Source organism: Corythoichthys intestinalis, chromosome 2 (genome assembly GCF_030265065.1).
Source record: "Corythoichthys intestinalis isolate RoL2023-P3 chromosome 2, ASM3026506v1, whole genome shotgun sequence".
NCBI lineage: Eukaryota > Metazoa > Chordata > Actinopteri > Syngnathiformes > Syngnathidae > Corythoichthys > Corythoichthys intestinalis.
The window spans coordinates 34169833-34197547 of record NC_080396.1 but is presented as its reverse complement, the minus strand read 5'-3'; the positions used below and the strand labels follow the sequence as shown (position 1 = coordinate 34197547).

Below are 27715 nucleotides of genomic sequence, written 5' to 3'. Positions count from 1 at the left end.
GAGAGCAAAGAATTGTAGACTCTGTAAACATCATCCATTTAAGATCTTAAAATAAAAGTGCCTGAAGCGATTGCACACTTTAGTCACTTTACACTGCTGCCAAAAATGTAAATTAGTTGACTTTATATCGTTTAGTTAAAAGCTGCACATAAAAGTCTAACAAGTCGTCAGCCTCGCAGTATAATTGCTGAAGTCATTTGTAACTTTCTTCCAAAATATCACTGAAAAATATCAATGTGCTTGTAGATTATTGATCATCAAGTCCAGATTTTTCATGTTAGGTTTCAGAAGTAAACATTTCTTAAAGAAAGAGGCTGTCTGACTGCTAAATACTAATCACAAAAATCCATCAATAAATCAAATCTGCAAGTGTAAGCATACTATTAGCGGTTCTTTGTTGACGTTGTGCATGTCCAGAGCCACCAGGTACTCCCTGCTGCCCAGGTACAAGCGGCCCTGGTCCTGATCCATCAGGAGAATGCGATAGTCACTGGTGTTGAAGGAGAAACTGAAGGGTCGCGCGGCTCGAGTGTCCATCAGTTCTGCAAAACAAAAAGGTTGCTGTTACTTAATAACAAGTCATTTAAAAAGCAAGATCTGTAATGTACGTGATCCCTCGCCACTTCGCTCTTCAAACTTTGCGCCCTCAGTCCATCGGAGTTTTTTTTGCCAATTTAAAAAAACAAAACAAAAAAACAGTATTCTATTTACAAATGTTAAGATATATGCATGTATACATGTACAAATCGTTGTTTACTTTTATATATTTAATTTACATCATAATTATTACATTTGCAGTGCTTAAAAAAAGGGTATTTTTTTGTTCGTTTTGCAGAGTTTATTGTACATGAATTGTTATTCTTATTCTTATTATTCTTATTATATTTTTTTCTTTATATATATCTATATTTTTTCCTTTTTCTTATATGTAATTCTTTCCAAAGCTGTTAAATCTAAGCAAATTAAACAAAAAAAAAAAAAAAACCTCCCTTAACTGTGAAAAACGAGGGATCATTGAAAAATTTTATTTCAGTCTCCGTGTCTACCTTTAACCCTTTCAGGGACATTGGTCATGACAGTGCAAAATTATTTCAAAGTTGACAGTTCAGTCCTTAACAAGTGGCTATTTTTACTAATTAAAAATAAATAAATGAACGAATAAATAAATAAATAAATAAAAATATTAGCAATCATATTTTTTTAAATCAACATGTTTTAAAAAGTACTTATGAATAAATTTTAGTGCTGCAACGATTAATCGATTAAGTCGAATATTCGATTAAAAAAAGACTATTCAAATTAAATTTTCCCGCCTCGAGTATTCGTTTAATTAAAGTGGCATTGTAATGGGTTGGTTTTGAAAGTGTTTGCCATTAGTTTCATTGATTTGAGTGGATACACTGCCCTCTGGTCTGCCTCATTTCACATGGCTGAATCCAGCTGCTCCCTGTTAAGACCAACATAAGCTAAGTTTTTTTTGTGTGCTAATGGTTTTTTTTTTAATGCATTCGTAATTTAAAGGTATATTTAGCCGAGTTTTGTGGGAATATGTGTTTTATATATTTGTTAAGAGCATTGCAAAAAAAACATTGGCATTTTATAGCATTTAAACTAGCGGACTTTTGCTATGTAAGTTAGCCAAATGTTCCTTTGTTGTACATACTAGTATATCCTCATTTAATTATTTTTTTATACCGTTTGAGGCTCAGGTCAGGTATTTTAATACTTTATGTTCCTTATCCGATTACTCGATTATTCGAACTAACTAGTTCATCGATTAACCCTTTAAGGTCTGGGCCTATTTTGTCTGATTTTGCATGCCTTTGAAGTTGCCTTTATATTTCAAAGAAAGAATTGTTTACGATGGCCTGGTTTGGTCCCTTTTTTTGTGACACCTTGAACTTCATGTCCAAATTGTTGTTTCCTTCACTGATCAATTATAAATCATCATTTTGGGCCCAAAAAGACCAAAAATTCCAAAATCGTTCTGTCAAAATTTTTAATATTGATGTCCAATTGACAACCAAACATGCGTAACGAACCGTTTTGAAACTTTGTAATATTTATTCAACATGTTAGGATGAACATTCAACCAAAAAAATTTAGAATAAATAGTCTTATATTTGACAATTCAACATAAACAACAGGTATAGCCATAGGCGTTTTTTGCCTTTATACATGCTCCAGTCAAAACAGGTTATATACAGCAGACCTAACAGTGAAGAACAGTGAAAAAATATATACCATCTAACACAAAAAGTGTTTAGAGGCCATCTCTTTATGAGTTTAGGTATTGCGGCCAATCGCCTGATGAAAACTATGTACACACAATCAAGCTTCTTGAACACACATTTATATACACAAATTGAGAAGATTGATGTGGGAAAAAATATATATATATAACATTGGGGGGAAAAAAGCATTTTCAAAAATATTTACAATAAACAAGTTAAATTTTTTTCAGTCATGCCACTCCGAAAAGCAGTTTCGTCCTGGAATTAGACACGGCTACATCACACAGCTCACACTTCCATGGGGTGTCGGTCCTCTTTCCACCCTTCCATTTTCATTTCACTTTGCTTTCATTGTCACTATAAATGTACATGAAAATAAGTCAGTATTTATGAAAATAATAAAATATAAAATAAAAATATATACAGCAATAAATAATAATGGAAATCTATATGTATGACAATAGAAAGAATACCATAGCTGAATATGTGCTACATCCCTAATCTTCATATAGAAAGAAGAACACCACAAATTATAAATTCCTGCCTGGGATACCCACAGTGCACGTACGACTTTGATCTGATATGCACATTTTATTATTATATACACAAACACACACTTATATTGCATCAAAATTAACTTTGTCTTGCAATATCAAAAGAAACTTTCAAAAGAAACGTTTTCAGCATGAAAAAAAAAGAGTGAGTAGGTTTACCTCTGCTCGTCGATGGCGTCACCCACGTGTTCAAATCCGTCACTATCTTCACTCGAGGACTCTTCCGAAGAAGACGATGATGACGAATTTGGACCATCCTCTTCCTCAAGTTGATCAGAAGCACAATTGCTTGCGCTAAATTTAGTTTTCCGTTCATTGTCAAAGTCACACAAAGTCGCTGCTCGATCCAGCAGTATCCAACTGGCCGTCGCTCGCCACCTCGCTGCTTCAGAACACTCCTCCTCCCTCTCGTTCGGTTGAACCTCGCACCGCAGTTATATTTATAAAAAAAAAATTAAAAAAAAACGCATTTTGTGCTTCCACTGTGACTTCGAAAGGGTTCGTTTGATTTGTGTTTTTTTCATGGAGCTTCCGTTTTGAAAAAGGACTAGAAATGATGGAAATATAGACATAAACAAATGATCCATGCAGCGTTTTAATGTTTTTTTGAGAGGACAATAAAACTATAAAACTTAAATGACAATATCTCACGTTCTAGTTGGTCGATTGACTTCAAATAATAACGAGAGTAAACCGCAACTTCCGCACTTTAAAACGAGACCAACCAACGGCATGTGGGTGACGTAATTAAAACGTGAGGGCGCTTCAAAGACGACGTGCGCTGAGGACGCGCCGGCGCGTCCTTCGACTCTCAAGGGTTAATCGACTACTAAAATAATCGATAGCTGCAGGCCTCATAAATTTATAAACTAATACGTTGTTGATAATTACAGTACCGGTAATAAAACAAAAATAATTTTTAAAAAAGCAAATACACACTGGTTATACAGTCGAAGTAACACTCTAAAGTTGATTCATAGTATGTAACTCATTGTATGCCATTGATGAGATGGACGTCCAATTAGCTTGAAGTGGGAAGGTTGACAGCGAACAAGCAACCCTCTCAGTTCAAATGAAGTGGACATCTTCTAGTGCTAAATTCTGTTAAGGAGTTTTAATTTACTTATTAAGAGCTACATGATCGGGCGGCTTAACTAACTTGTAGCGCTAGCATAGTGTTTGCCTTAGCATTAGTATTTAGCACGGTGACTTAATGAGTGTCTCCTTAAACTCTTGGAAAACTTTTTACAAGTAGTTCTTAGCGTCCAGGTGAGTTTAATTAATTACAACTAATGTGCTGTTTACCTGCTGAATGTGTATTATCATGAAGATGTTGATGTCCTTGTAGACTTCACAAATACGTGCTCACCTGTCAATGTTCATTTAAAATTGTTGGAGACCTTTTATGTATTTATTCATGGACTCAAACTTTGGAAGTTTATAGAAGAAATCATTTTGAGAATTATCGACGAAAACTAGACGAAGACGAACACATTTTGAAATAACTAAAATATGGCTGATATAAGTATTTTCATCCAAAAGACTAAGACTAAACCAAATATTAAAAGGGCTGCCAACAACACTGCATTTAATTGATGGTACAGCAATTGATGACAATCACACAGCCATCCAGTGAAAACGTGTAACAAATGTAAAAATGTTAACAGGGTGAGTCAAAGTTGTATCAAGTGTTCCTACTAACACTTCAAAGACGTCACATGAGTGTCCAGGAGGAACGCACTGCCCCTGAAACAAAAGCCTTCTCACTTCTTCTCTGGAAAATGCATGCAGGTGATTAAATATAACTCAACTTAGAGCGTTTGAAGGAACATATTTGCTTTTAGGATGTGAATATTTCATATGTCCTGACTGGGTGATTGAGCTGAAGGCTCGCGCCTGACGGAGAAAAAATAAGTAGTCCCTTAAGGTGTGCAGGTCAGCGCCGCAAATTCTCGAGATCAGGATTGTGTTCAGCCAAGCAGAACCTGTTAAAACATGCTGCGAGAAAATGTATGTTCTCCTCTGATTGAACAATTTTCAGCTGCTGCGAGAGAAATGCACTCTGCTGCAACAACGTGGGATTTAGTTGCACGCTTACATCCAGCAATAAAATGAGAGATTTGAAATGCAACTAAAATTTCTAAAATACTTGGTTACACGGATAAAAAATGCCTAAAACCATAGATAAATTCTGTACATTTTTTTGTTGACTTCTAACACTTAATTGACTAACAACTGTTTAGACCAGGGGTGTCCAAACTTTTTGCAAAGGGGGCCAGATTTGATGTGGTAAAAATGTGGGGGGCCGACCTTGGCTGACGTCCTTTACGTAGAACAATATATTTAAGCAAATTTTAGCAAGCCATTCTGTGTGTCACATTTGCTTTATTATTTTTTTTATTAATAATTTCAACAATCTCGCAACTACCCTTTGTGGCGTTCTCTTTCGGCTCTCTGGCTCTGGGGAAATACTGCTGCTGTAAAATTGAACTAGCTTCAAGTTGCTTAAATTTCTCGCTACGTATCGTCCCTGTAATCTTGTCGTACATGTCAGCGTGTCTTGTTTGGTAATATCGCCTCACATTGAACTCTTTAAAAACAGCGACTGTCTCTTTGCAAATGAGGCAGACACAGTTGTGAAGAATTTTAGTGAAGAAATAGTCCAATTTCAACCTATGCTTGAAGCGTCGGCCGTCCCAGTCAACTTTCTTTTTTTTGTTGATTGTCGCCATTTTAGAAAATTGGGAGTAAAGGGTCACACGGAATAATGTTGCTTAGAGTGCTGTTCCCTTTTAGTGGGTAAATGAGGAGCAGCATTTAGTGTGTAAGCTACTTCATATGCTGGTAGCAGTACTGCTGACCAATTTATTAAGTCTGTGTGCGGGCCAGACGTTATTGATTTTATGACAGAGGCTGGGGGCCGGATGAAATTTGACCACGGGCCGCATTTGGCCCCCGGGCCGGACTTTGGGCATGTCTGGTTTAGACTGTCTATGTTTGTTGTTTGGCTGCACAGTGATCTCTCACTTATCGCTGTTAATGAGGACCAGAATTAACTATGTAAAGTGAAAAACGGTGAAGTAGTGTCACCCCACGGCCCCCATTTTTAACATGCATTTTTTGTGAGTATATACTATTATAATATCAGTAAGTGTATATAAAACCCTATAAATGCATGTTATCATTAGAATATCAAAGAATAGTTTGAAACATGTCAATAAATTAATAATATAAATACTAGAAATAAAATAATTAGGGCTGTCAAAATTATTGCGTTAACGGGCGTTAATTAATTTTTTAAATTAATCACGTTAAAATATTTGACGCAATTAACGCAGATGCCCCGCTCAGACAGATTTAAATGACAGTTCAGTGAAATGCTCACTTGTTGTGTTTTATGGAGTTTTGCCGCCCTCTGCTGGCGCTTGGGTGCGACTGATTTTATAGGCTTCAGCACCCATGAGCATTGTGTAAGTAATTATTGACATCAACAATGGCGGGCTACTAGTTTATTTTTTGATTGAAAATTTTACAAATTTTATTCAAACGAAAACATTAAGAGGGGTTTTAATATCAAATTTCTATAACTTGTACTAACATTTTTCTTTTTAGAACTACAATTCTTTCTATCCATGGATCGCTTTAACAGAATGTTAATAATGTTAATGCCATCTTGTTGATTTATTGTTATAATAAACAAATACAGTCCTTATGTACCGTATGTTCAATGTATATATCCATCTTGTGTCTTATCTTTCCATTCCAACAATAATTTACAGAAAAATATGGCATATTTTATAGATGGTTTGAATTGCGATTAATTGCGATTAATTACGATTAATTAATTTTTAAGCTGTAATTAACTTGATTAAAAATTTTAATCGTTTGACAGCCCTAAAAATAATGTATAAATAATAAAAATGATACAATCCATTCATTCTCTCACTGTCAACCTGTATGATACGTGTGTAGGCGTGTGTGAGTAAGTGCACATACATACAGTGGGGCAAATATGTATTTAGTCAACCACCAATTGTGCAAGTTCTCCTACTTGAAAAGATTAGAGAGGCCTGCTATTGCCAACATGGGTAAACCTCAACCATGAGAGGCAGAATGTGGGGGGAAAAACAAAGTCACATTGTTTGATTTTTAAAGAATTTATTTCCAAATTAAAGTGGAAAATACTGTAAGTATTTGTTCACCTACAAACAAACAAGCTTTCTGGCAGTCAAAAAGGTCCAACTTCTAACGAGGTCTAACGAGGCTCCACTCATTACCTGTATTAATGGCACCTGTTTTAACTCATTATTGGTTTAAAAGACACTTGTCCTGAACCTCAGTCAGTCACACTCCAAACTCCACTATGGCCTAAACCGAAGAGCTGTCGAAGGACACCAGAGACAAAATTGTAGACCTGCACCAGGCTGGGAAGACTGAATCTGCAAAAGGTAAAACGCTTGGTGAAAAGAAATCAACTGTGGGAGCAATTATTAAAAAATGGAAGACATACAAGACCACTGATAATCTCCCTCGATCTGGGGCTCCATGAAAGATCTCACCCCGTGGCGTCAAAATGATAACAAGAACGGTGAGCAAAAATCCCAGAACCACACGGGGGGACCTAGTAAATGACCTACAGAGAGCTGGGACCACAGTAACAAAGGCTACTATCAGTAACACAATGCGCCACCAGGGACTCAAATCCTGCACTCCCAGACATGTCCCCCTGCTGAAGCCCATACACGTCCAGGCCCGTCTGTGGTTCACTAGAGAGCATTTGGATGATCCAGAAAAGGACTGGGAGAATGTGTTATGGTCAGATGAAACCAAAATAGAACTTTTTGGTAGAAACACAGGTTCTCCTGTTTGGAGGAGAAAGAATACTGAATTGCATCCAAAGAACACCATACCCACTGTGAAGCATGGGGGTGGAAACATCATGCTTTGGGGCTGTTTTTCTGCAAAGGGACCAGGACAACTGATCTGTGTGAAGCAGGGGTCCCCAAACTACAGCCCGCGGGCCGGATACAGCCCACCTCCACATTTGCTCCGGCCCCCCGAACAATACCAGAGAGCATTTTGAATTTGTTATTTTTTTCTCTCAAATGTGTTATTTATTTGCTGGCCTTTTACCGTGAAGAACTCAGAGAGGGTTATTTGTTTATTATCTATTTAATTAATAGTGATATTATATTATATTATATTATATTATATTATATTATATTATATTATATTATATTATATTATATTATATTATTATTTTTATTTTATTTACTTTTGTTCTGTGAAGAATCCAGAAAGGGTTATTTGATTGAGGCTTTTCTGAAAAACAATAAATTTTTATATTTAGGCACTCCTGCAATCGTCACACTTTTTCTGTTACAAACTGACCAAGGCCCCTCATCAGAGAAGGGAAAAGTTATGTGGCCCCTACAGGAAAAAGTTTGGGGACCCCTGGTGTAAAGGAAAGAATGAATGGGGTCATGTATCGAGAGATTTTGAGTAGGGGGCATTGTAGATGAGACGTGGCTGGGTCTCTCAGAATGACAATGATCCCAAACACACAGCCAGGGCGACAAAGGAGTGGCTTCGTAAGAAGCATTTCAAGGTCCTGGAGAGTAGCCTAGCCAGTCTCCAGATCTCAACCCCATAGAAACTCTGCGTAGGGAGTTTAAAGTCCGTGTTGCCCAACGACAGCCCCAAAACATCACTGCTTAAGAGGAGATCTGCATGGAGGAATGGGCCAAAATACCAGCAACAGTGTGTGAAAAGCTTGTGAAGAGTTACAGAAAACGTTTGGCCTCCGTTATTGCCAACAAAGGGTACATAACAAAGTATTGAGATGAACTTTTGGTATTGACTAAATACTTTTTTTCCACCATAATTTGCAAATAAATTCTTTAAAAATCAAACAATGTGATTTTCTGTTTTTTTTCCTCCAAATTCTGTCTCTCATGGTTGAGGTTTACCCATGTTGACAATTACAGGCCTCTCTAATATTTTCAAGTGGGAGAACTTGCACAATTAGTGGTTGACTAAATACTTATTTGCCCCACTGTACATGCTGCGTCCCAGTTAAATCCCAGACATTATAATAGGACACGACCCGGTTAATGTCTCTGTCATTTCTGTGTCAGTCGACCCGGGAAATTGCTTTCAGACATAAGGGCTACCCGTTTAAATTCAGGGACTTAACCAGAGTTCACCGTATGTCTGAAATGGGCTTAACAGTAAATATGATGTTTAATACATGTTTTTGCATAGTAATTTTGAGATTTATGGGGTATTGAGGAGTACTTCAGGGGTTCATTTCGGCTTACACGGCTATTCGGGTTATGTCGCCAGCGAAGGAACGGAACTTATTCGTAGCCCGGGGACTACCTGTAATGCTCTGTCGCTGGATAAAGGTATGTCAATTCAAATATTATTTATATTAAATAGTTGTTTTTTTGCCAGTTTGAAAAAAAAAAATTATTCACTCAAAAAAAAAAATGCCAACAAAAACTCGTCGATTCTTAATGCCATTAGTTGCAACTCCATTTTAAAACTAAAAATGCTATTTCTACAGAAATTGTCTGGGGTTACTTCTTGTACATTAATTATATTTTTTGTGGATTATGGGGGGTTTCTGGGTAACTTCCTAGGATTTGGGTGCATTTCAAGGTTACTCCCTGTTGATTTCAGGTCACTTTCTGCTGGGTTCGGGGCTCTCACAGGTCACTTCCTGTTGATTTTTTTAGTCACTTTCTGATTATTTTTGGGTATTCCCGGGTAATTTCCTATACAATTTGGGCCACTTTTTGTTAATTTTAGGGCAGTTTGACAATAAAGATTCATATTGCTATTTTTTCTTTTACAACAAATTTTTTAAAATGTGAAACATGACGTCAATATGTGTTGTTTTACGTTTAAACATGTTAAGTTTCACATGTTTACATAATTATCTGTTAAGGTGAAATGTTTCATGCAATAATAATATGTTTTTCTTTTTAATGTGATAAATTTGACTTAAAGTTCAGGTCACTGGCAGAGGAATTGTTGTGCCTTTTAAATCAGTTATTAGTTACAAAACTATGTTGTTCTTCTACACTATAAATAAATAAATCCAAGGCTTAAGATGAAAGATATTAAAAGAAGACCCATATACTTCGCACATCGGACTTCACCAATCACCAATGAGCCAATAATGAAGAAATGTCTTCTTTTCGTTTAGCCAAATGTGTCCACAAATGAAACTTCGCACCAGTGTTGTTTTCGCCAACGATGACAATAACAAAAATATTTCGTCGCCGAACAACTTTTTCGTGACGATGACGGGCTAAAAACAAGTCTTGGGAGACTAAAACATAACGAGATGAATGCCAGTTTTCGCCTGACGAGATGAGCACAAGATGAAAATTCGCCATAGTTTCCATCATAAGTTCACAATGTGTCACATTTTCTTATGATAAGTGTATCCTATTTTCATTCAAAAGACTGAGACAAAAATAAAAGCGCTACCAAAAACAACACTGCTTCGCATGAACATGACAAATTTTTTCAGCAACACACTACCGTGTACACGCACATCCCAAGTTGAACTAATTGGTTGTTGACATCCATCACTGTCAATGGCTCTGAACGAATTAATAGTATGTCCACTATATAATGTACGTGCAGTATCTCTCTAAAGACAGCGGACTTATGTCACAACAAATGTTCCAAAATGTAAGTCAGAAGTCAGCTTACGAGGATCGAGGAGAACGCGCAATCTTTATTTACATCAAAGTGACCGACCAGAATCTTCCCCAGCGGGGTCAGCGTTAAACAGGATGTAGTCAAGGTGCGACCAAAATAGGCTGTGCAATCGGATCTCCGGGCGACGCGGGTCTTTGAGTGTGGACGTAGTCTGCCACTTTTGTGAGGTAAACACAGGAAGGACGCCACCAATTCATTCAAGGGCCTAAATGTGGAAACGCCACACCCCAATACACGGTCCCCGAAATAGCTAACAATGTCCTGCCATCATCGGGTAAACATCCAGAGAAGCCCTGATAGCATTCTGACACGGATAGGGAAACACTGGGAAGGGCATGCCATTGGAGTATGACGCTACAATCGGGTCACTCGGCGCTCTCGGGTTACAACATTCTGACGCCAATGACATCTTCAAATGCGGGTCCCCGTTTTGCATTACACCACACGTTTTGCTCTCTAGCAACACCGACTAATTCCTCCCCGCGTGCCCCCAGTTAGGCGGACACAAGAGAGGGAACAATACGACTTGTCGGGCCTTTCGACCCTCGCGGTGTCAAAGGAGTCACGTGGGCCCTCCTCCGCGCTCCCCCCTGGGAACAAAGACTCGCTGTTGCCAACAATGAACAATAAATCCTTGGAGTCGCAGAAAACATTTGGACTAAATCCAAATTTTTGCCTTTTTGGTTTGGTATTAGGGGGAAGGGTCAGTGTGGTTTGAAAGCGCGGCCAACAAAGCAACGAGCTAATAAGTGAACACCTCTCAGCTGTTGTGGACGTGACCCGGTGTGTGTTATGTAGAGCCAACCTAACATCAAGCAACTGCCCCTAGGCACAAAAAAAAACCTACTATGAACTCGTGAAGAAAATGTTATACTTTTCCAGCTTTAGACTCCGATTAAAAACACATTCAAATTTTTGAAGATCTTAATTTGGAGATTTATTTAAAAATACATCTAACACTTGCTGAAGTCGTGTGCAAAGACTAAGAACTACAGTGAATTGAAAAAGTATTCCCCCCCTTCCCAAATCCATAGTTTTTTGCATAGTTTCTCTATTTGAATGTTTAAATGAAAAGACAACTTTATCATGTGCATTCCAGTGAAAAATGTTGTTTAATAATTTAAAAACACTGAATTTCATTTTTCTGATGAGTAATAGTGGAGAAAAATGTCAATAAAAGAAAGTATTTCCAGGTAGTGGCCACCTGACATGTGAGCAGACCTTTTATCAATGCCGGTACAATTTTAGCCAAGCAAATGTGACAATCTAATATTGCCCTTCCTTCTTTGTTACATCATTATCTCATGCGCCTGTGCTCCAGTCTATCAGTGTGATTGTGCGCAGGTGTAACTAACATTACAAAACAGCTGCTCCCGAAGGCGGTGTTCTTTTTTGTTTTTAATAATTATTTTCTCCATTATCAGAGGTACTGTATAAGCCTAGGTTCATACCGCAGGTCTTAATGTACGAATCCGATTTTTTTCATGTTTTTCCAACTCGAGTGGCGCATTAACTTGACGGTCTGAACGGGAGGTCGCATAAAAGTGGTCCATTTCAAATCTGATATACCGTATTGGCCCGAATATAGGACGGCCCTGATTATAAGACGACCCCCTCGGTTCAAGACTCAAGTTTGAAAAAAGACTTTTTGAACACCAAATTAATTCTTATACAGAAAATAATTACAGTACATCTGAAACAAATAATTATAACAATATATTTGAGAGAAAAGGCAAGTTATGTTGCCTCATTCAAATCTTAATATCTGAACGTTTAAATATATAAACTAAAGTGCAATCCCATTCGTAAATGAATGGCTTCTGGTTTTTGAAATGTAAATAAACCAATCTATTGTGAAAAAAAAACAACAAAATTGCAATAACTGCATTAACTATCAAAGTGAAGTCTAACTGTAACTGTAGTCTTGAAACAAATCTGAATAAGGAAAAACATTGCAATAAAATAATGCAAACTGGTTACACTAGTAGCTGAGAGCTGGCATGACAGAACATCGCTTCAATGATTTATGGCGCTATCTAGCGTCGTGAATGGGGAGAGTAGCTGAGATCTGTCACAACAGAACATCACTTCAATGATATCTGGCGTCATCTAGCGTCATGAATGGGTATAATGTCTAGACCGCGAATATTAGACGACCCCCTCTTTTTCAAACTTATTTCAATGCAAAAAACCCCGTCTTATATTCGGGCCAATACGGTAGGTCACTTTCGTAAGTGGTTAAAATCCGATCTGGGCCACATTTTTCCAGAATGTGGCTGCGGTCTGAACTGTCAAGTCCCCCAAATCAAAATTCATGCAGCAATTACGTCAGCAAAGAGTGAGAGAGACAGGGCGCTACTGTAGCGATGCAGCTGTGCATTAGCGTTAGTGCCTATCTTAAACGCGGGGGGCTTGACAACAGTTATGAAAAGATAAAATGGGGGGTGAGGGAGAAGGATAAGCCTGAGAATGCTCAGTTTTGTCTCTGTGCTCCAAATGAGGAATATCTCAAGATTGATTACACGGCCGAGAGTCGGGGCAAACTGTCTGTATGTGTGTGTGCGCGTCATGCACGCACTGTCAATCCAAATAAACTTTGAATATAAGACTAAACGGGGATTATTTCTGTCTGTTATTTGTGTCCTCTTTTTGGAAATCAAAATATGATCACCCTTGAAATGAACGACGTTGAGCCAGCATGTGCAGTAGTTTGTTTTGATGCTCCTGCGCATGCGGGTCAGTTTGCTCAGCGCATCTCGGACTGCAAATTAGTGCGCATGCGTGATACTGGAACGAGCTCAATGGACAAAAGCAGTCTGAACGGGCACGTCAAAAAAACAGATGACAACAAAATCGGAATTGTGCATTAAGACCTGCGGTATGAACCTAGCCTAAGAAATTCGCCATTTGTGTACTTCAATACTTTGAGCAACCATCTTTTACATTAGGGGTCTCCAAACCCGTACACAAGGGACGCTGTGGGTCTTTGTTTTTATTCCTACTGATCCAGCACTGATATTATCTACTAAAATAAGTAGCACCTGACTGCAATCAACTAATTACACTTGTAAGGCACCAGATAGGTGGAAAGGTGTCATCTTGTTTAGTTGTAATGAAATCCTGCACCTACTGCAGGTCATTTAAACCAGGTGTTGTCTTTCCCTTTTAGATCATTCAACAAAGGTAAATACTGTATCAGAAAAAGACTTCCTGCACTGAGAAACACAGATTTGCGGATTTGCAAAGTTCAACTGAAAAGGGAGACTGGCATGCACGCATAAGCCGTTTATCGACAGGGAATTAGCTTGCGAGGTCATAACAAAAAGCATAGAGACAACCGTTTTGCTTCCGAACTCAAAACAAATCTCCAGCTGCCAGTTGTCAATTTTCTAACTGTGTTCTGAAAGTTGAAAAGCGCCCCATCTCTGAGCTTTTACTGCACCGCATAAAAATGTCTGAAATGCTGAAGAGGTCATAAATCTCCTTCCTGTAGTTCTTGTTGACGTTAACGAGGTGGCACGGCGCGTGTGTATATGTGTCAGGTGACACAAAAACATGTATGGGGAACAACAAGAATCTTGCTTTTAATCCTAGTTGTGTTCATATAGTTACAGTAAAGCTCCATAATGTAGTTTTCAAAATAAATCTATGAATTAGCCGATAATAGCCCTTTTCATTTAAAAAAATTTTTTTTTAATATTAAGTCATTCAAAAAAATATTTCTAGCTTTGGCCTCTGACTTGAAGTCAAATCGAAACTAAAAGGACAAATTAGTGCGTAACAGCTAAATAGCTGCAATTCATACATTAGGTGTTGTTATGTTTATTTTATTTCTTTACCGTATACATTCTTTAGTCAGCCGATCAGAGGCGCAGGACGGTGTTTTAAGTGGGAGGGGGACTTCCAACTGAATGAAGAATGAGTGATGAAAAGAATAATATTTTCGTCTGCAAAATCAAACTCAACTAATCAAAATCGGTCAGGTCTTAATGTGGACGTGACACTACCTTTTATTAAGCAGAAATGAGTCTCTTGTTGCCATGGCGACACCATAACACCTACTCTAGTTATGATCATTGTTGGTGGTGGAGCAACCAGGACATCATCTCATGTCAAGTTAGCACTGGTGGTGGCAATGAGAGTGACTTATCATATTTTGCAAACGAAAAGTATAGTATCACTTAGAGCTGGGAATCTTTGGGCACCTAACGATTCGATTACGATTACGATTCAGAGGCTCTGATTTGATTATAAAACGATTATTTATGCACCCCCCTCCTTTTTTTTCTCCTCTTTTTTTTAAAATGTTTTGTACATTAGTTCCAAAATTGTTCAAAAATACTCTCAGGCTAAACCACACACATCAAGTTAACATATAGCAGTAAACAAATATACAAAAATAACCTTAAATAAAAAACTCCAGTCCCCATTCTGTATCAGCAGCTTTGAACTACATTCAATTAATTTAATGTTGTGAATCAACCGTTAAATTTGTTAAAATTGCTCCCGTTATTCTATAATTTCCCTTTTGTCTACTTTCGACATGTGAAAGTTTTAAAACTATTTTAAAGATAGATTCAAGTCAATATTTTACCGATTTAGGAGTATTTTAGATAAAAAGTTAATTAGGTTTGCTTGGAAGGTTCGCTACAACAGCCTTGCAGGGAAGCGTATTGCTTTAAGATGGCGGCCATTTATAACGCCCATCTAGCTTTTTGTAGATGTGCTGCTAACACTACCAAATCTATAATGCATCTAGTCCTATATAAATGATATCCACAGTAACATTATATGGATGTACTTTGTAGCAGCTTTTCGGCAGCAGTCAGGTATGTTGTTGTGTTTTTTTAATCTCGTTGCATGAGTTGAGCTAGAGCCGTGAGTTGAGCATTGGCATTACCTGAGGGGCCGGGTAATGGGAAGCATGATGTTTAGCTACTCTCGCTCCGTTCCGTCCCGAAGACTGCGCGGCGCGCTGAGTGTTGTGTACTTCCGCTTTACTTCGCATATTTCAATAATCGGAATTGGGATGTTTGTGAATCGTTCTCGAATCTTCCACGGCCGAATCGCGAATAATCTAAGAATCGGAAATTTTGCACACCTCTAGTATCACTAGACAGCAGACATGGAGGGGAAACTGACAGAAATTTTCTGAATACAAAAGTATTGTAAAATCAGAAATATTTGAAAATGGATCAAAGAGAGTAAATCTGAAATCAAAACCCTAAACTCAATTTGAAACACTATGTAAATACTTGAAGCCAAATTTGACATCCAATCTACTGTATGCCTTGAAAACGTTCAACTGCCTTGAAACCACAATTTGCAACTCTAATCTTGTCTTGAGACCCTAATTTGAAATTTGGATTGAACGTATTAAGTAGGTATTCAATAGGGATAGACCGATTATCGGCTGGGCTGATTATCGGAGCTGATATTCGGAAATTTTACGTACATCGGTATCTGCCTCTTTTTTTTAATTCGACCGGCTGATATGAAAAAAAAATCATTTAAAACTGCGTTATTTCAGCTCAGATTCAGCCGCTTCTGTCTCTTCTGCCTGCTGTATCCTGCGCTAGTATTCACCCAGTCCTCTGATTGGTTAAACGATAATGGTAAATGGATTTACACTTGAATGGAGCCTTTCCACCTTTTTAAGGCCCTCAAAGCGGTTCACACTATATCCTCATCTACCTACTGGTGACGCAGCACTAGGAGCAACGTGGGGTTTAGTATCTTGCGCAAGGATTCTTAGACAAGTCATCAGGGCTTTCTTTTCTGTGGAAATTTTTAAGAGAGCTATTTATTTAACCTTTTATTCAACTTTACAAGAGATATTTCTGAGTCCAGGGAATTCAGGCACTTCTGGAGCTATTATTTTCTATTTGTGTGATTCAATAAACATTCTTTAGGCATTTCAATGAAGTTCAGTGTTTGCATTATTCAGTTTTTTATGCCAATTTTTACACTTTTTCTGCAAATAAATATCGGCTCCAAAAATCATTTATCGGCCCCTCTAACTACAAATAACCGTCCTGAAAAACCCATATCGGTCGATCACAAGTATTCTGGAACACTAAAACGTAGCATGTACTGAAACCATGATTTGAAATACTAATTTGTTTTGAACGAGTATTGCAACAACAGAGTGTGACACACTTAATACTTAACTGAGTTAAGTATCCACTGCTAAGTGCAGTGATGAATCACCAGTGGTACACACAGGAGTTACTACCCAGTTCACTCTAGTTGTTTGAACTTTAAAGTTCACTAAACATGCATTTAAACTTAATTTATTGGCTACCAACAGTACTTGACATCCAAACCCAGTTGAAATGGACTGGACGACCATGGCTGTCATTGGCAGGGACGAATCCATGCTCGGGAGAGTGATGGTTCACTGCCAGCCATCCCAATTTTAAAATGGACTTTGACTTTGTGTAGCTTTAGCTCAAGAGACTGCTCTCATAACTCAAAACACTTGGCACTGGCAGGGATGACAAGTTTAAAATGTTCCTATATTGGGCTCCCACTGTATTACTCGCATCCTTGAACTTGATGATTACGGAAGGTAGTTTTGTGGGGAAATACCAAATGCCTAGAATACATTTTGAAACTGCCACGAATGTCCATACTGAACTTGTAGCTGGAGTAACAGTAAAAAAGTCAATCCTCGACTCTCAGACAATCCTAGTCTATGATTGCATCAGTCCTTTAAAGTGCCTGTGACACGAAAAAGCATGTTTATTTCATAATACACGCGGTATTTTATGCCCCTGAATGATAAGGACCGCTTGGATGTGTGTGGAAGCGATCGCTATTTTTATTTAGTTTTTTGAATCCCGCGCCATGAAAATGAGTGACTTCCAGCTTCGGTCTTGCATTGAGGAGGAGGGCGCTGTGACGTGTACGGTAGAAGACGTCCTCTTCACGCTACAGTGTACTGTTGTGTATGAGGACGAAGGATTCAGCTGATTTTGCGGATTAATACGTTTATTTTTCGCCTCACGCCAGCCAAACGGCTGCAGAAAAATCATTCGGTATGAGGGAGAGGCGTATGCGCCTTTTTGGAGTTTCAAAAGGTTCCCATTCACCGTGGATATTCACTGTGGGACCATTGGACTTACGAGGAAGTGAGTAAACATCTTGTTTTGTATTATGTCAAATACGAATACAGCGATTACAAAGTAAACACTACAAACTTCCTTTAAATAAAGGACTACTTACGTTTGATCATTGATAGGCATGTAAAAAGCTCTCCTAATGCTCATTAGCAGCAGCACGTTAGCTGCACAACAACTCCAGCCACCCTCCTCCGGGGAACGAACTGTGAATTGCTCTCCGCCGGGCGGTTTGCCGATCCGCAAAGACAATCGACAACCGGGTCGTCATGTCAAATAATCCAGGCTAGTTATGTGCGATTTTCCGCTTCGAAGACTTTTAAACATCACTCGGTTCGGGTTAGCATGTCGGCTAGCTGTCACGCCTTCTGGTTTGTTTACACTCTCTGAAGCCTGGGAAGGGAAATGACATATGTCCGATTTAGGTGTCATAAAATATTGTTCGGAGGTGCGACAGTAAAGGTGAAGTCGACAGTTTTGACCATTATGGAGTAATTTTGCCATGTCGTCCTGAATAAATGCATTTTTATTATTTCATATTCTATTCAGCACAAGACTGTTATTTGTCATGACCATGCCATTTATTTAGCAATTGGGGAAAATACTTGGATAAAAAGAATATCCTGTAAAAATATTGAAGTAAAGAGACAGAAACAATGACATTTTGCCGCTCTCTTCGTCGCGTTTTCCTCGTTGTGAATAGTTCCCCCTTGACGGGCTGACTGGTCCTTCTCAAGCCATTTATATAGCTATTGGGGAAAAATACTTGGATAAAAAGAATATCCTGTAAAAATATTGGAGTAGAGAGACTGAAACAATGACATTTTGCGGCTCTCTTCGTCGCGTTTTCCTCGTTCTAAATAATTCCCCCTCAATGGGCTGAAAAGTAAAACCGATGAGCCCAGTCTACCGCTGACGTCATCCACCTGTTGGGGACGCCAAAGCCCTATAATGGTAGGCGTGGCTAACCGGCAGATTAAAAGACTAATTTCTCGTCATCTGTGCTTTGCTAAATTGTTGTATATAGTCGAATCGTCCCAAAATATGATTCTAATTCACATAATAATGCAATTTAAGACTTTTTTTTCTCGTGTCATATGCTCTTTAAGCATATTTAAATTGCTGGAAATTCACTGTACAATGATAGTTGGAAATAGTTTCCTCAATTGTTGTCGTAAAATAAGCATTTCAAGCTAAATTAACATTAAAAACAGTATAAAAACTACAACAACAACAAAAATGTGATAAAACAAGTTTTAGCGTGTTGCTGAACTGATGACATCATAAACACTTTGCGTGTGAGTTTCAGGGTGTGGATGGGCTACGTTTTCACCAAGCGTCCTGCTAGCGGAACAACAAGCGTAATATCCACCTTTTGTTTCCACACTTTTGACATGCGGCAGGAAACACGCTCTTTATATACTTGATGCATGAAGAGGAAGCCGACCCTGACGTGTGCGGGCCCGCGCAAGTGCAAAAAACAAGACAAAAAAAAAGAGGGTTGCGCGCTTGAGCTCACCTTTGAAGGAGAGGCGAACCCGTGGCGCCGACTGCTGAAGGCCCAGGCTTCGGTAAACACACAAGGCCACCAAGAGGAGTTGGGCTCCCGATGTTGTCATGGTAACGATCATACAGGTAGCAGCCCACAGTGATAGAAATCTGGACCAAAAAAAAAGATGATTACAGCAAGCCCCATGAGGAATATGAGACAGAAAAGACACGCACACTCTCTCTTTGAAGCCTCAGATGAGAAGTTTGGCCTGCAGCTGTCCAACAAGGCAAGACGACGTGCAGCCCAGTCCAAATCTTCACACCTGCGCTGGAAAATATGACAGCTCCATTATTTATTTAAAGAGTACATGCAGTGAGGAGTGTGTGCTGAGACTGTAGAATTGTGTCTTACAAGCGCAGACGGCTGGAAAATTTCAATTCTGTAACATACAGTGAAGCCTTGAGATAGGACACAAACCATCTTTCCCCATTGAAATCAGGGAACGCTATTCATCCGTTCTAACCTCCCCTCCATAATAACACTCGTATCTCAAGCCACCGCCGTAGGTTTTTCACGCAAACAACGAAATAATGACGATCGTCTTTGCATCGTGACTCATCAATGACGAACAGATGACACCGCACACAAGTCACGATTCAAAGACATGGGCAGCCCCCGTGCCAACTATTTCCGACACTTTCGGGGTGTTCAAACCGAGACCTTAACGCGAACATTCATTATGCAGCTGCACTTTGCCAGAGAGTATCCCATATGAATTATGAATACTAAAAGCTGAGTCCATTAAATCGTCTCCCCATTTGCTCGGCCGATAAGCCGTCCCGTGGGCGTCTCTCGCTCTCGTGACATTCGTTGGGCGAAGGCCCGCTTGTGCCCGCTTAGGCACGGAAGACACCTTTGAACACAATTTTAAAATATAGGAGGGTTGGCAGAGAATGATCAAATTGCAGTCCCATTGACACTGAATAGACCTCAATGACAGGCAATGAATTAATAAGTAGCGTTGTAACAATACATCGATCTTAATCAATACATCTATTGATGGCCATTGTATTGAATCCAATCGCAGGCTTTTTAATAACGTATCACTGACCATGGAGTCGATATCATATCATAATCAAATTGGTGATTTAGGGGTATATTGTTACATTGATCTGGACTGATACATTGCTTAAGTAATGATACAATCGATCTTTTAGATAAGCCATTTTCTTAAATAGAATGGTTTTCATTCAAGTGTCTGAAATCTGAAATGTTTCAGCAACAAAATGGTCAAAAAGGTCTTAATTTGCTTTTACTTTCTATTGCTTTAAGGGAAATTTGACTTGTCTTAAAAGTGTACATAATATTGTATTAACTCGATAGCAGTCTCTGTAATATCGTAATATCTGTAATATAATATTGTATCTTATTGTCATGAAATTGGTTATTTACACCCCAAGCCTAGTTAGTCAAGGAGTGATAAATCAATCAGTTAAGCAACAATTTAATCAAGTGGATGTAACACAAAACATTGATCAACATGGTCATCCTTTAGAAATGTCATTTTATTAAAAAGAATAATTTTCACTCAAATGTCTGGAATGTTTCAGCAATAAATAAGTCAAAATTGTTTTGTAGTTTACCTGTTGTTTTAGGTGAAATTGGCCTAATTGTGTATATACAGTATTATTGCATGAAATCTATCAATGGCCCTTAAATTGAATCGAAATTGAACCATGGCAGACTTTGTAATATCAGCAAATATCATATCGTTATCCAAAGAATCACTATTGTATCGTCATAAAATTGGTGATTTACATATCTAATACAAAATGTGTAGTTAATTTAGCGATAAATCTGGTTTTCACTGAAGAAAATACTCGGATCCCAAAAGATGGTGCAAAAACACACACTTTGGTGCAAACACTTCTAATTGTCATGCTAAGTTTTGTTAAGACTTTGCCCTAGTGTGTCTGGTAATCGTGATTACCCGTTGATTTCACCAGCTGTGGCCTGCTCCTTGTGTCTTGACCAATCCGCTGCTTCTTGTATCAACCACCTGTGTCTCTTTGTCTTGTTACCCCATGTCTGTATATAAGTTCCCCATGTACTGTCTGTTCTTGTTGGGTCTTTGTCAATCCAACTGTTTATCTGATGTATTCTGTCGGTCCAAGCCCTTGTTCCTCTTTAAGTTTTGATACCTCTGTTAGTGCCCTGAGTTTGCTTGCTTTGCTGTTTTGGACTTTTTTTTTTTTACTTTGTAGGGTTTTTTTTTTTTAATTTAACATTAAACCATTTATGAATTCACCACCACCTTGCATCGCCTCCCCGTTTCCCAGCGTTTGGGTCCTCCTTGCCCCCCGTGTCGTCACACAAATATAGAATAGAATAATGATAGCAATAGCAAAAAATACATTAAAAAAAAGCTTATGACTCAGGAGTTTGCTAATGGGAAATTTCAAATGATTGAGTAGTGATATCCTCAAAAGCTTGATAGACTGGTTAAAATGAACCTCTGAATGTTCTGAACCCCATCTCTCATGGACCATTATTGTATGGAGGAAGTTCTAATCTTAACACCCCAGCTGATGGTGTCTGACATCAAAAACACGAAACAGTACTTGCCACTTTCTAATAAAACACACTTCAAACAGACCTCAAGGAAATATCTATAAATACAAAATCTGTCACGACACATCTGCACATTTAACTTTTAACTCATTCGCTTCAGGCCTGGAGTATGTGTTGTGGTAGTTAGTAAAACAAGAACATTTATAAATACGTAATTGACGGTGAAAAACGTCATTTCCAATCTGAGAGGGTTGACAGCGTTCATGTCAGTCTCTCCCAATCAAGATGATTTGGACGAATATCGCCGTCAATGGGAGCCTAAGAGTTAAATATTGTCAGCCACCCAAAATGTGTGTTAATGTACACATCATTTGCTTTGAGGAAAACCTCGCGGAAAAAATATCAAGAGTGTGCGTGCGTGTGTGGTTTTGACAGCTGGGTGTTAACTACAGGACAGATTGAGGCCATCTTTCATAATAATATACTCTAGGGAGGTTTTTTGAACCCAATCAAATAATTAGAGGACGAGCTGTGGCCGCCAGCGGGTGCAATCGCTACCTGTCCAGAAATAGGAAAACCGATGGAACAAAAATGCTCAGACACACAGTAACTCAACACTGGTTAAAAGTTGAACCCAAAAGACTCCTACCTTTGAGGTCCACGATTCCAAAAGTTGTCTTGGACACATTAATTTATTTTTTTTTAAAATAAACACCTTTATCACACCGTTCGGGGAAGTAATCCGTTTTGAATGGTTATTCTTGGAGGGGAAAAAAATCAAAGGAAATCAAGCAGTGACTATCAACCGACTTTTGGTCCGCATTGGAGGATTCCAATCCTTTTGGCAAACTTTAGGAAGGCATTCGCTTGGACGATATTCCTCCACGTAACGCTTGAAATGAAGAAGAGACGAGACTCCGAGTGAAAACAGAGCGGCCACCAGGTGCAGGTGTTGCTGTTGGAAGTGAATGTGAATGTCCTCTCCCTTCTGCTGTGGCCCCCCCTCAATCTCAGCCTCCCCTCTGGTGTTGGAACGACCCAACCTCCTGCTTCAGCATATGGCTCGGATTAACCCCATCCGTCCCTGCTGCACTTGAATGCACCAGTGGCTAAATTTACTGCAAGAACCCCAAAATGTCAACCCAACACTTTTCTATTAGAAACGTGAATCATTTAGTGAGACTTTCGAGTGGTGCACTACTCGGTCACCAGCGAGGTCAGTCACACAAAAAAAAATTCCCAGCATTCCACAGTGTCTGACTCCGGCGTGATGACAACGGCGACAAAGGTTGATGGCCATCCTCATTAAAAAACCCTTCAAAGTTGAAATTAAAAGCAGAAAGACAGCGAGTACGAAAAGTGGTATTTGGTATGTGGCAAACTTGATTTTGCCATGTGGCATTTCTTTGCCATGTGGCATTTTTTTGTATGTGGCAAAATGAATTTTGCCATGTGGCATTTTTTTTGGCATGTGGCATTTTTTTGTATGTGGCAAAATGGATTTTGGCATGTGGCATTTTTTTTGGCATGTGGCAAAATGGATTTTGGCATGTGGCATTTTTTTTGCCATGTGGCAAAATGGATTTTGGCATGTGGCATGTTTTTGCCATGTGGCAAAATGGATTTTGGCATGTAGCATTTTTTGTCATGTGGCATTTTTTTTCTGGGGGGGTGGCAAAATTCATTTTGGCATGTGGCTTTTTTTTTTCATTTTGTCATGTGGCTTTTTTTTGTATGTGGCAAAATGGATTTTGGCATGTAGCATTTTTTGTCATGTGGCATTTTTTTTTCTGGGGGGGTGGCAAAATTCATTTTGGCATGTGGCTTTTTTTCATTTTGGCATGTGGCTTTTATTTTTATTTTTATTTTTTTTTTTTTTTACTTTTTTGCCATGTGGCAAAATGGATTTTGGCATGCGGCATTTTTATGCCATGTGGCAAAATGGATTTGGTGTGTGGGTTTTTTTTTTTTTCTGCATGTGGCAAATTTCATTTTGCCATGTGGCATTTTTTTGGAGGGTACGTGGCAAAATCATTTTGGTATGTGGCATTTTTTGGAGGGTACGTGCCAAAATGGATTTTGGTATGTGGCATTTTTTTGCCACGTGGCAAAATGGATTTTGTTATGTGGCATTTTTTTGTATGTAGCAAAATGGATCTTTGCATGTGGCATTTTTTTTTTTTTTTTTTTTTTTTTTTTTTGGTATGTGGGAAAATTCATTTTGCATGTGGCATTTTTTTGCATGTGGCAAAATGGATTTTGGTATGTGAAGTTTTTTGTGGGGTACGTGGAAAAATAGATTTTGGTATGTGGCTTTTTTTTCTTTTTTTGTATGTGGCATTTATTTATTTATTTGGTATATGGCAAAATGTATTCTGCCATGTGCCTTTTTTTTTGCCATGTGGCAAAATGCATTTTGGCATGTGGCGTTTTTATTTTTTATTTTTTTTGCATATGGCATTTTCATATATATTGGCATGTGGCAAAATGCATTTTGGCATGTGGCATTTTTGTTTTTTGCATGTGGCATTTTTTGATATATGTGGCAAAATGGATTTGAGTAAGTGGCATTTTTGCAGGCCATGCACATCTACGCCATTGATGGCTATGCATGTCCAAATTTTCCATTGATATTAAATGGCAGAAAAACATGTGAAGCAGGCGTTCTCCGTTCCCCAATTTTCGCGGCTAAAAAATACTGATATAGGACCTTATATAGGACCTTTTTTTTTTTTTTTAATAATTTAGTTACCCACTACTGGAATTTATCACTGACAACCCCCCCTGTCAAAATGGATTTTACATCTATCACCATCAACAGCATACAATCATTTTATTTATGCACTTAAGACCAACTAATTAAACAAAGGGCTTCACATGAATACGAAAACTAAAAATTGCACAAGACAATTTAACTACATTAATAAGTAGATAAATCAATAAATGATTAACAAATGAATCAACAACAAATTTTAATCATTATTGTTTTGAGAAATTGTTTCAATATAAATTCTCCAACTGTTTGGTATTTCAGCCTCTCAGCTGTAAATATTTGCCAATCTGAGAAAGCAGACTGATTACACTTGTTTCAAGACATTTGTAAAAATAAAGATGAATGTTTTGGAAGTCACGAGCCAAATCAGGAACTGAATGATCAGATTCTTTTATCCGATTCATCAATTTATCTAGAAAATTGAGCACCAGATTTGATTACCGTATTTGAATAATTTTTGTGGCGCTGAATAAAAAAAAAAAAGAGAAAGACACTTTTAAGTGAAGGTTTGCTGTGTCAGTGAACTGAGTTGAATGATTTTACTGCTGTCAATGGCAGCCAATGAGTTAAAAGAAGGCTTTGCTTTTTGTAGGAGGATGTGGCACAGAAAAGTAGAATAAACACATGAGGCAATGAGGTGTGTCGCTGTGGAAAAGGTCAAGAAGAAAAAAGGTACTGGACAAAAAGCATTTGAAAAAATAATCTTTGACCAAAACCAAGTCTATGAGCAGCGGTCACGTCTATGTGACAGATCCGCAGCTTAGATGAGTCCAGGCTCTATGCTTGCCCCCATTGGAGGCATCCCGCCTTTTCCAGTGTAGGAAATGAGTCACGGATGTTCGCTGACTTGAGGTTTCCTCTCAACTTTGCCTCCCAATAACATCTCGTCTGATTGTGCCACTCACACGGTTTTTTACTTGGAGCATTAAAGATCCTGTCAAGAGAATTCATACATTTGCTCCTAAATACACTCCTCAAAAATAAAGGGAACAATAACGTAACGTGTTGCAGATCTGAATAAATGAAATATTTTTATGAAATACTATGTTCTTCCCATAGTTGTATGTGCTGAAAACAAAGTCACACAAAAAATACCAATGAAAGTCAAATTTATCAACCCATGGAGGTCTGGATTTGGTTTTATACTCAAAATTAAAGCGGCAAAAACACAAGACAAGCTGATGCAGCTTGTATGTAATGTCCTTTAACCAAGTCAAAATGAAGCTTAGTAGTGTGTGCGGCCTCCACGTGCCTGTATGACCTCTCTACAATGCCTGGGCATGCTAATGATGTTCTCCTAAGGGATCTCCTCCCATATCTGGACCAGGACCACACTGAGCTCCTGGACAGTCTGAGGCGCAACCTCAAGACCGGTAGGAGATTCCAGGAGACAGGTAATTACTCCAGGAGAGCTGGACAGGGCTGTAGAATGCCCTTAAACCCTCATCAGGATCCAGTATCCACACCTTTGTTCAAGGAGGAACAGGATAAGCACTGCAACAGCCCTACAAAATGACCTCCACCAGGCCACTGGTGTAAATGTTTCTGACCAAAAATCAGAAACGGTCAACGTGAGGCTGGCCTGAGGGCCTGATGTCATGTAGTGAGCCTCATGCTCACTGCCCAGCACAGTAGAGCTCAATTGGCATTTGCCATAGACCACCAGAATTTGCAACTACGCCACTGGCTCTGTGCTCTTCACCAATGAAAGCAGGTTCAACTTGAGCACATGCAACAGGCGTGAAAGCGTCCATGGATGCCGTGGAGATTGTTATGCTGCCTGCAACATCATTCAGCATGACCGGTGTGATGGTGGTTCAGTAATGGTCAGGGGAGGCATATATCCCTTGAAGGACACTCAGACCTCTACAGGTTAGATAATGGCACCCTGACTGCTATTAGGTATCGGGATGAAATCCTTGGACCCATTGTCATAAGCTGCCTCATGAGGCTGGAGTATGCAAGCAGTTCCTGAAGGAAGAGGGAATTGATAACATTGACTGGCCCCCACGTTCACTTGACCTGAACCCAATACAACACCTCTGGGACATTATATTTAGGTCCATCGGGCACCGCTAGGTTGCTCCTCAGACTGTCCAAGAGCTCAGCCTCCATCGTCTCTCATTAGGAGCATGCCCAGGCGTTGTAGGGAGGTCATACAGGCACATGGAGGCCACACACACTATTTAGCCTCATTTTGACTGGTTTTAAGTGCCTGTGACACGAAAAAGCATCTTTATTTCATAATACACGTGGTATTTTACGCTCCTGAATGAAATGGACCACTTGGATTTGTGTGGAAGCGATCGCTATATTTATTTAGTTTTTTTAATCCCGCGCCATAAAAATTAGTGACTTCTGGCAACAGTCCCGAGTTGAGAAAGAGGGCGCTGTGACGTGTACGGAGGAAGGAGTCCTATTCACTATACAGCCGTACTTTTGTATGAGAAGGACTAAGGATTCAGATGATTTTGTGGATTAATGCGTTTATTTTTCGCATCACGCCAGCCAAAGGGCTGCAGAAAAATCTTGCTGTACGAGGGAGAGGCATGTGCGCCTTTTGGGGGTTTCAAAAGGTTCCCATTCACCCGTGGTTATTGGCCAAAACAAGCCCTACTACTGTGGGACCATGGGACTTATGAGGAAGTGAGTAAACATCGTTTTTTGTATTATGTCAAATACTGGCATCATTTTAATAGCGTAGGTGGCTTGCATTTTATTGCTGACATGCTCCTTGTCCCCTCGGCCGACGACCGGCGGCTTGTCGCACATCCCTCCGGCGGGAGAGCACTCTACTCGGCTTACTGCCCTCTTTTTGTGCCCGGTGTTCTGTCAAATTTTCCGACCGATCAGAAATTGCAACTTTGTGTTAAAAATAGCCGCGAATACAGCGATTACAAAGTAAACACTACAAACTTTCTTTAAATAAAGGATTACTTACGTTTGATCATGGATGGTCATGTAAAAAGCTCTCCTCATACTCAGCTGCATATGTTAGCTGCACAACAACTGCACCCGCCCTCCTCCACTGAGTCTCGCTGTTTATGACTTCGCCGTGTAGTAAAGCATTATTTTGCCATATTCGTGTTGACCATTTGGCAGTGACACGCTCCTCTGACGTCGACCGGTTGGTTCAGCGGTCATTGTCCAGCTGCTTTCCCGGCGAGCTCCCCTGTCCTTAGTAGCAGGAGAACGAGCTGTAAATTGTTCTCCGCCGGGCGGGTTGGCGAACA

General features: G+C 39.1%; 1 protein-coding gene across 2 annotated transcripts in view; it reads right to left on the bottom strand.

The window, feature by feature from the left end:
- Positions 1-22872, bottom strand: part of sema3ga (sema domain, immunoglobulin domain (Ig), short basic domain, secreted, (semaphorin) 3Ga) — a 45084-nt gene extending 22212 nt beyond the window's left edge. Inside the window, exons 1-4 of one of the 2 annotated variants that reach the window (XM_057825175.1) lie at positions 22359-22872; positions 19372-19465; positions 19166-19305; positions 382-542 (exon numbers count right to left, since the gene is read on the bottom strand). In XM_057825175.1, coding sequence (XP_057681158.1) covers positions 382-542; positions 19166-19277 — 273 coding nt within the window. In that variant the 5' untranslated portion in view covers positions 19278-19305; positions 19372-19465; positions 22359-22872. The remainder of the gene's footprint in view (positions 1-381; positions 543-19165; positions 19306-19371; positions 19466-22358) is intronic. The other variant, XM_057825184.1, reaches the window with a different exon arrangement.
- Positions 22873-27715: the final 4843 nt, after the last annotated feature.